This window comes from Sinocyclocheilus anshuiensis, unplaced genomic scaffold (assembly GCF_001515605.1).
Source record: "Sinocyclocheilus anshuiensis isolate Anshui unplaced genomic scaffold, SAMN03320099.WGS_v1.1 scaffold101, whole genome shotgun sequence".
Classification (NCBI taxonomy): Eukaryota; Metazoa; Chordata; class Actinopteri; order Cypriniformes; family Cyprinidae; genus Sinocyclocheilus; species Sinocyclocheilus anshuiensis.
The window spans coordinates 2,620,965-2,631,369 of record NW_015540892.1 but is presented as its reverse complement, the minus strand read 5'-3'; the positions used below and the strand labels follow the sequence as shown (position 1 = coordinate 2,631,369).

At 34.5% G+C, this 10,405-nt stretch overlaps 2 protein-coding genes across 7 annotated transcripts in view; one reads left to right on the top strand and one right to left on the bottom strand.

Moving 5' to 3' along the window:
* Window positions 1–1,165: 1,165 nt before the first annotated feature.
* LOC107688895 (protein FAM117B-like) lies at window positions 1,166–7,162 on the top strand. The gene is made up of 7 exons (XM_016486725.1): window positions 1,166–1,180; window positions 1,343–1,426; window positions 1,521–1,631; window positions 3,447–3,590; window positions 4,853–5,078; window positions 5,168–5,288; window positions 6,483–7,162. The coding sequence occupies exons 1-7, from the start codon at window positions 1,166–1,168 to the stop codon at window positions 6,769–6,771; spliced, it is 990 nt and encodes a 329-aa protein (XP_016342211.1). The 3' UTR covers window positions 6,772–7,162.
* A 1,629-nt stretch (window positions 7,163–8,791) lies between these two features.
* Window positions 8,792–10,405, bottom strand: part of LOC107688867 (islet cell autoantigen 1-like protein) — a 12,280-nt gene continuing 10,666 nt past the window's right edge. For all 6 annotated transcript variants that reach the window (XM_016486689.1, XM_016486694.1, XM_016486693.1 and 3 more), the window contains one exon: window positions 8,792–9,982. The gene's annotated coding sequence lies outside the window, so the exon portion shown is untranslated. The remainder of the gene's footprint in view (window positions 9,983–10,405) is intronic.

Genomic DNA, 10,405 nt, shown 5'->3' with positions numbered 1-10,405 from the left:
GACATTTATGCTGTTTAAATGCTATGTATATATATATATATATATAACACTTACATACACTAAATGATCAAAATTATACCATAAGAAGAGAGAGAAATATATATATACAGTACACGCACACACACACACACACACACACTAGGACTGCAAAACGATTAATCGCAATTAATCGCACTCACAATAAATGTTTATATTTACATACTGTGTGTATATATATTTATACTTGTATATAATTAATATTATATATAAATATAAATATTTATATATAAATCTAACATACAGTATTTTTCCTTAATATATACATGTATGTGTGTATTTATATTTACATAATAATAAATATGCACAGTACACACACATATAGTATGTAAACATAAACTTCTATTTTGAATGCGATTAATCGTTTTGCAGCTCTAATAAACAGTAGGCAGAGGCGGACAGTAGTGAAGTGAGTGTTTTTCTTTAGAAAACTTTACTTCACAACATTCCAAAGCATAATATTGTACTTTTTACTGCACTACGTTTCATATTAAATATCATTGAATACTTAATTTTATTAGAAATCTATTACTTTCTTACTTTTACTCAAGTAAAAGTAATTCAAAGATTTACTTGAGAACAAGAAAGTGCTACATTTTTATTGTTCTTAAGTATTAAAGATAAAACAAACAACAACTTTTATTTATGAAATGTAGTGCAGTAAAGAGTATGACATTATGCTTTGGAATGTAGTGAAAGAAAGGTTTACAAAGAAAAACATTCTGATAAACTACAGATACTTTTTTAATTTACTTGAGTAAAGTAAAAATACTTCACTACTGTCCGCCTCTGACAGTAGGCCTATCATCTTCTTAACATTTGTGAAAAAACAGGGATCATTTTGTTTGTATCAAGGCTGATAAATACACACTGCCTTTAGAGTACCTGTAATTTACTAATTGTAATATTATTTAGTAAAATATATAGGCAAGAAGCATGTTTTACATATTATTTATATATTATAGATTATTTTAAATTATAATTAAATATATAATAGTATACCAAATATATAATGAAACAATGAGCTCAAATAAATGTATATTACATGCAAAAATGCAAAAAAAAATTTGAAATGATTATAAGTTACTGTGAAAGTTTATAGTTACTGTGGTTGTTATGCTGAAAAAAGATGAAGAAGAAGCATGTGAATCAAATGTTCTTGAAGCCATACGATAGCTTTCTGTGGAAAAAAAGACTAAATAATCTTCTCCTTCCTTGTGCCGATTTATGAATGAATCAGTCAATGCTTGAATTGTTTGGTCCAATCTCTGTTCTTCGCTCATTCTCTCTCTTTTTTCATTGTCAGACCCCTAGGGCCTGGGTAGATGAGCGGAGGAGAGGCTCTCATAAGCGATCGGCTTCCTGCGGCAGCACTGACCAGCTGAAAGAGGTGAGACATCTAGAGCTATTATAACATGTGCTGATCCACCCTCCTCTTTTTTATGTACTATGCTATTCATCATCTCTGTTTTGACTTCTTTTAGATTGCAAAATTGCGACAACAGCTCCAGCGGAGCAAGCGCAGCAGCCGCCATCGCCGGGACAAAGACCGCAAATCCCCCTTTAATGGCAACCATGCCATCATCCAATCACAGGTGGGCTTCATCGCATTCCAGCAGCCACCATTTGTGCTTGTGTGTGAATGTACATCATTAATAATACCTCCATAACCTGGGCTAGTACACGCTGCAGAATAGAAGTAGGCCAAACATCTGGAGAATTTAATAGCGCCCCACTTTCCTGCATATCTGTCCCAATTTTGCGGTTTCTCTGGCCCCTCAGAGACTGGGGGACAGTGGCTGGTTTTAGAGTAGATTACAAAGACAGTGTCCTCTTGCAGCCTGCCTTCACCAGCACAGCCTTTGGATGAATAAGTCAACACATTGTATTTCTATGCGTGTGCATTTTTATAACATTTGTGCAATTAATTATACATGACTCCTCAGCAGTATACAGCAACCTAACATGAAAATAAGCACCCTTAGTAGAAGACATTTTATTGTTTACTTGAAGGAATATTTCAGGTTTAGTACAAGTTAAGCTCAATCATTAGCATTTGTCAGCTAATGTTGACTACCACAAAAATAATTTAGATTTAAGAGTTGAGGTTATGGTGAGGTACTTACAATTAATTATAAGTACTCACATTAACCATTGCTCAAGGAAATTTTGCGAAATTCAGTCATTTAGCAATCTGCATGATCGAAAATTTCACATGAGGTCGGAACAGATTTCGCATCAGGTTCAGACTTTTCACGCAAATTTGCTGCATTGACCAACAGATCTACACAGAGAAGTGTATTTTGCATCACTACACTATTAAAAGTGGATAATGGTCCTTTTTGCAAGTGAATTTTCAGTTAAATTTCACTAAAGTGTAATTCTTATAGGGTTGAACGCGTTTTTAGGCGTTTAGGAAAAATTATACAATTAAAAAAAACATACAAAAGGTTAGAAAGCAATTTTTCCACATTAAAATCACGTAAGGGGCCCATTTACACAGATTGAGTTTTTGCTTTGAAAAATGCAAGATACAGGCAGTGAATGGTAAAAAACGCAAACTTTTTTTTTTTTAAGTTGAACTTATTTGAACTTGAAACAGCGTTTTGAGAACACCATGTCATGCGCAAGATTGTGCAAAAGAAACAAGATACGAGTGTAATGGTCTATTTTGTGCATGTTTACATAGAAAAACAATGGAAAAGTAGTGCAGTGGAATGAAAAAAACATGCACAATGCACATCTTGTGGCTATACTACTAAATAATGGAAGCAAGTATTTCAGCGTTTACAGATTGGCTCCATTCACTTCCATTTGCTTCACTGTAATCCAGATTTGTGCTTTTTTTTAAAGAAAGAAGGAAGAAGCGGAAACTAGTTTTTGTATGCCACAATTTCCATAGATTAAGCTTAATTCGTACCAAACCTGGAATATTCCTTTGTGTTTTGAAGATAGGAGAGGTTTTGTCAATACATCTCAAAAGCCAAGAGGACTCATACTTGTTTCTGAGAAATGCAACACACAGAGAAATAAAAAAAAGGCAACATTTTGGCTATCCATAACCATAAATGGCTAAAATCATAAGAGCATGGAGAAAATATTTAGAAAGAGCACTTACATCACACTATACTCAAAATAAGCACCCTCAAGCTCAGCAGTAACGGGCTCTCAGTTGTACTGCTCTCTGTAGTCGGTGGTTTGTGTATAATGATGGAGCTTAGCCTGGCAGAATGTTTGATTTTTGGCAGTGGAGAGACTGTAGAGATTGTGTATGTGTGGGCTTAGCGTGTGTGGGAGTCGTTCTAACAGGATTACACAGAAGGCTGGTTTCCCCTACAGCGGGAATTTTTGTGGACCCATACACACATTTCTGAAGAAGCATTGTACCCTTTCCTCTTTTTCACTCGCAGTCTCAGATGCCTAAAACCATCCTGATTCCCATCCCCATCTCTAAGTCCACACCTCCCAGATTTCGGAACAGCATAGAGGGGCTCAACCAGGAGATTGAACGCATCATCATCCGGGACACTGTGGAGAGAGATGAGATCATAGTAGTGAGTGCATCTCAACAACTTTTTTTTTTTTCAGCAACTGCAGAGTAAGAAACCAGAGACAATTCCTAGTTAAGTCGTCAAAATATATACATTTTCATTGTGTTATTGTGGGTGGGTTCCCTATACTATAATTATGGTTAATAATTATGATGCTTTTAATGGTTTTAATACAGTTCACCAAAACTCACATTATGAAAAATAGTAATGACTGCAAATCGCAAACTGTATCAAAACTGTATTCTAACAAAATTATGACTTTACAAAAACACAATAGACATGAGAACATATGATAAATAAAACTGTATTTAACAAATAGTTTTAACATTTTGTGATTCTATTTAATATTTTAACTTTCACAAACTGCGAATATATTGTTTAAAGTAATTACCACTTTTTAACTTTTCAAATCTTATTTTATGCTTTTAGAGCACGAAGAATGTCCTTTCTGCAAATGTACTTGTTGCAGTTGTAATTTAGTTGATTTTTTATTCATATCAAGGTGACATTATTCTACTAACTCTTCAACCACTGATCATTAAAAGGACATTTAAAAATGTAAAAAAAAATAACAAATTAGTATTATATAGCATGTTGCCTTAATCAAAAATGTTTATTATCTGGGACATTGAGTGATAATATTTCAAAGTGATTTCTGTCATTTTGAAAGACAATAAATCTTATATTTACCTGTTTTTTCAGGTAAACACTGTTAAAAAGAGATTAAACAAAACTGGAAAGAAATGTAATGGTTTTGGCGAATGCATACCAGTGAATTATTCATGAGATATATCATAAATCTAATCAAGGAGAACAGACTGCAAATGTGCAGCATATGTTGTTTTTTCATATTGTTACAGCATAATACAAAGAAAAAAAAAGAGAAAATAATCAGGAGGAAAGAATGCAGCGGACTCAAGAGAGATATTTTTGTTATACCATGTCACATTAAAATATCAAGCTTACATTATTCTCCTGACGTCTAAAGGAAATTGTACAGTTCATTCAGTCAAACTGATGGATAAGGATTATGATTATGATTTGCAATTATTTGTTTCAGTCTTTTTGAACAGTACTTCTCCAACCCAAAAGTGCCTCCCCTAATTTAAAACGCAACATCCTCATTAGGAAAAAGGTGGATAGGGACTATAATAAAGCTTATCGGCGCACAATCAATACTAATGGGATGTTTGGTGGAATCCAATTAACAAGAATTGCTTTTGTCCTACGCATCCTAATGAAGCAAATGTGCGTATGTGTTTTAGCCACAGGACGTTCCTGATGGGCACCGCGCGCCCCCGCCCCTCCCCCAGCGCAGCAGCAGCATACGCAGTATTGACACACAGACGCCCTCCAACGGCGGCCTCGGCAGTAACCGTAGCAACAGCAGCAGCCGGGCTGACTCTGTCTCACCGTCGTACCTCAGCATCCTCAACGACACGGTCGGAAACAGCCCGCTCGATGACACGCTCAACGAGAGCAAAGAAAGAGGTCAGAAGCGCACGCAGCATCACCATCGTCATCACAATAACCTAACATCAAACTATTTGAATCCTAAATATTCCTTTTTCCTGTCTTAGACCTAGGACCTTGGTCTCCTCTGCCCAAATATGCTTCATCTCCAAAGCCCAACAACAGCTATATGTTCAAACGTGAGCCTCCGGAGGGCTGCGAGAGAGTTAAAGCTTTTGAAGAAAACCAGTGAGTAACCGCTTTGTAGACATTTGGTCTGTATGTTGGTGTCTTTTACCTATGAATAAAGTATAAAATAGGGTTTGAAACTAAGTGTTTTTTTCATTTTCAACACAGAGTCAGTTGAAGCAGCTATACATTCAGAAAATGTCATTTGTCCAAAATATTATGAGCTATTTTATGTTGTATTTATTTTAAATGATGTTTGTATTTTTTTTTCAACCCTGTTACCAAAATATTTGTTTGAATACTGTTTAAAAAAGGTCTGTGATTTTGTAAATAAATAAATAAACAGAATACGAAATATGTGAAATAATGATAGATATGAAATAAATTAAAATAAAATACATTTAGAAATAAATTATATCTAAGAAAATTAGGTAACAGGGTTGTAGATTCAGCCCAAATTAAGCTGTAATTACAGCAATTACGGACTAGCTACTTTGGAATCAAATGTTTGTAGTTTGATAAAAAAAAATTCCTATAAATTAAAGACAAATATTTGTTTGATAATTTTTCCCAAAAATTATGGAAGCCCATTCTCGCCTTGCTTTGGTAAATCATAACTATGACATTAAAAGTCAAAATTATAACATAGTAAGTCATAAATATGAGGAAAAAAGTCAAAATTATGACAAATTAGACATAATTATGAGATAAAATCAATTATGACAAAACATCTTAGTCATAATTATGAGGCTAGTCATAGTCAGTTATATGCCACAAAAAGTCTAAATTATGACATTAAAAGTTGAAACCTTTGGTCATCATTGACTTTTTATCTCAATTTTAAATTTTGTCAGAATTTTGTCTTAATATGTCATAATTATGATTTATCAAAGCAAAGCAAGATTTATTTTTTCTTATTTGGCCGAAATGGGCTTTCATACTAAATAACTTTGGTAACAGAATTGAAAAGTGATTGAAGTGATTGAAAAGTAATTTGTGTAAAACATTTTTTTTTTTTAATTATAAAAGTACTGCCGAGGTGGGCCCTTGGACTTTAAAAAAAGTGATGGTACACTCATTTGTATCTCATGCGTGGAAAATAGCAAGACTTAGTTATTTTGTAATAAAGGTTTCCTCACATAAAAAAGAATTGTGAGGGATTTAACTGCCAGGAACATTCATATTTTTATCAGTATAAAAGACGCTCATCTTCACGAAAGAGCCATGAACTGGTCTTTCCATCTTCTGTTCCAGGCCAAGGCCTCTCCAAGAGATTCCTCCTTATCTCTGCCCAGACAGAAACAAGGTGAACTTCATTCCCAAAAGCGGCTCTGCTTTCTGCCTGGTGAGCATCTTGAAGCCTCTGCTGCCCACCCAGGAGCTGAACTTCCGTAGCGGGGTGGGATACCGCAGCATCTCCCCGTCATTGGTGCCTCTGGGTGGGGTCGCGGTGAGGAGCCTGTCCCCCTCCATGGGTCCCGTCTTGTCCCGTGGACGTCAGTCACCATGCCTCCCACGACATCTTGAGGAGCCAGAAGGTTAAAACGGAACAGAGGAATCTCAGCTGATGAACAGAGATGCCATTTTTCCCACACTCCTGTATCGTCTGATAGAGTCAGAGCTTTGTTAGGAATTTATTCAAGAACCGGTTCTGAACAACTCCGAGAGATATCAGTCTGAAACTTGAACATGAGTTTTTTTTTTTTTTTGTGTTCTAAGGGTAATGGTTACATGTTAAACGAGGATCAAAAGGAGGTTTTCAAGATGGTCTATGTATATAGATGAAACATTTTTAGTATTGCACTGCTTTTTACTTTCTCAACTATTTATTGCATTTTACCATGAAGCCTTTGAATTTTCTTATGTATAGCTGCATCCTTTAACCTAAACAAAAGTTTGGAATAATTAAGATTTTTGAAAGATGTCTCTTAAGCTTACCAAGGCTGTATTTATTTGATTGGAAATACAGTAAAACAGTAATATTGTGAAATAATATTACATTTTAAAATGTTTTCTAAACGTCATTTATCCTTCTGAAATCATTCTAATGTGCTGATTTGGTGCTCCAGAAACCATTTCTTAAAATCATTGTTGAAAACAGTTTTGAAGAAATTAATAAATTAATTATTTTATTCAGCAAGGATGCATTAAACTGATCAAAAGTGACAGTAAAGACATTTATAATGTTACAAAACATTTGTGTTTCAAATAAATGACATCTTTTGACATTTCTATACATCAAAGAATCCAGAAAAAATGATTTCCACAAAAATATTAAGAAGCAAAAACTGTTTTCATCATTAGTAATAATAAAAGAACTGTTATTAATAGAGTACCTATAGTAATTCTGAAGGATCATGTGACACTGAAGACTGGAATAATGCCTGCTGAAAATTCAGCTTTGACATCACAGGAAAACATTATTTTTTTTTTTATATATTATCATAGAAACCAGTTCTTTTAAATCGAATTTACAGTTACTACTGTATTTTAATCAAATAAATCCAGCTTTGGTGAGTATAAGAGACTTCTTTTAAAAACACAAAAAAAAAATCTGAATTTTTCCAAACTTTTGACCTGTAGTGTAAATGTAAGTGATTTGATTTACTAGGGAAATGGAGGTTTTAGGTCACAGTTTTGCTTGCTTATAGTTTACATGCAGTTTGAATAGTGCTGGAAGAACAACTAGAAATGTTGTAGCAGATTTGAGGAGGACTAACAAATGTGCCTGACTCCCGCCACTCGTTCGTAGGACCCCATTTGCATACAGTCTGTCCCTACATCCAGTCTCGCCCCTTAAATGTATAGAGCCCTTCCCCATATACATAACCGGTATGTGCTTAATGTGATTTGCTGGTGAGAGGATGTTTTGATGGTACACGAACAGCCTGGACACGCATTAGGAGGAGACATAGATGAAATGTACTGGACAGTATTATGATTATGATGCACTTATCAGTTCTGTTGCTAAATTTCAAGATTAGTTCAACAGAAAGGTGTCATTACTGTCATTTCAATCGAGTGAAGGAAAATAGATCAGACTATCAGAGCACACTGGATATGAAAGACAACGAGAGAAAAGGAATGCAAATAATTTAAGAGGGAGGCATGGCTTTAGCTAATAGTGAACTGATTTGAACTGTAGCATCTTTATACTGTGAAATTTACCATTAATCACACCGTAAAGCTTCCTTTCTTCCAAAAAGAAAAAAAGTTGAAAGAAAACGGGCAATTCTGAACAAATTGTATGTAATTGCCTTAATACTGAATTGTGTGTAAATTAGACTGGTGCCTGTTAGTGAATTTAAGATTTTCTTCTTTCTGTGAATACATTTCAAGATGGGTGTAACTCTGGTTTCTTGACAGGATAAATTTGGATTTTATATTGATTATATTGACTAATAACAATCAGAAACGGAATTCTACTCAGATTTATTTGCTCTCAAATGCAAAATCTCTCAATCCAGTCTCCTTCAATTAAATTGTACATTATTTAACCGAAACAAAGGCAAAGTTGCATAAAATAAACAGATGAAAGCAGCTGCGAATGGTGCGGTGTACATTCTTTTTCTTACAAACAAAAGTGATACAATAACATCGTTCCAAACACAAAGTGACACTTCAAAATGTTTAAACCACTCAAAGACAAAAACGTGCTCCATTAAATATGGAGTGAAATCCTGTGCGAAATGTACAGACAAAGCTATTCAGATCAACGAACATGTCTATGCTTAAAACAGACAACATACATTCTAGAACAATCCGAGACGGGACTCGGAGACAGTTTAGTGCAAGCGATAACTTGATTTCTTCAATGCAACAGAAAACCGATTGGTCACTCCTGATGAGACTAAACATGATCATCTGGGATAAAATGAAATGTGTAACGTTTTCTAGAGTAGGATATTTAGGTAAACCTGTGCTAAAGGTGACAAACGAAATAAAATCACATACAAAAACATTCCAGTGTATTGCATCACAGTGTGACAGTGAAGAACATTTGGGAGACGTAATTTCTCTGCGTGAGAGTGTTTCAGCATTTCTGTCACTGAAAACAAGAATGCATCACCTACGATTAGCTCCATTAAACTGTGACCTTCTCATTCCCACCAAACTAATGGCACAGCACACAACTTGCATATGAAGTTAACAGTAACACTTTTTTATTAGATTAATAAATAATTTGATTTATTTTATCATTTAGGGTTAAACTAATCCAGACTCCAAAAAATATTTGTGATTTACACGCAACTTCACACACTTTGGGTATCGGTCTTAATTAAAAATACAGTCTATAATCTATAATGGATGTTATAAACCTGTAACCCTGTTTCTGGACATTAAAACTCCCATTGTACAAAGCAAACAGATATACACACATTTACGCAGGTTTGGTCCTAGGCAAAAAAGCCCCTCATATACGAGATGGGCAAATCCTCACCTTCACGTCCCTTTAAACATGTGCACTTCATAAAGTAACAGATTCTTTGCTCTCAGGTAACAACACTATAGGTGTCCTAATGAACATACAGTAAATTCACGCACACAATGAAAGAATGGAGAAAAGAGAGACATTCCCATATCTCAGAAACCTTCCAGTGTTTTATATGGATAGAGACTTCTGGATGCTTCCTTGGCTCAGGTTGAATTGTTTCAGGAGAGGTAGTGATCCAGCTCCGAATAAAGGCTTGGGATATGCACTCCTTTCCATCAAAGAATATTTTGGATGTGATACAGCTCCAGACCATCCTTCACTGAGGGAGGTAAAAGGCTGCGTTATGACATGCACAATCTCACCTTTGCAATACAAGATTACTTGCGACAAGTAAAGCCATATTTATAAGTATTATACCTATAAAATATATATATGTGTGTGTGTATGTATATGTATATATACTGTGTGTGTATATATATATATATATATATATATATACACACACACTAGTGCTGTCAAACGATTAATCGCGATTAATGCATCCAAAATAAACGTTTTTGTTTACTCAATATATGTGTGTGTACTGTGTATATTCATTATTATTAGAATTATCAATGTTGGCAACAGCTGTGCTGCCAAATTTTTGTTTTGGAAACTGTGATGCTTCTTTCAGGATTCTTTGATTAATAAAAAGTTAAAAAGAACAGCATTTATTCAAAATATAAATCTTTTCTAACAATAT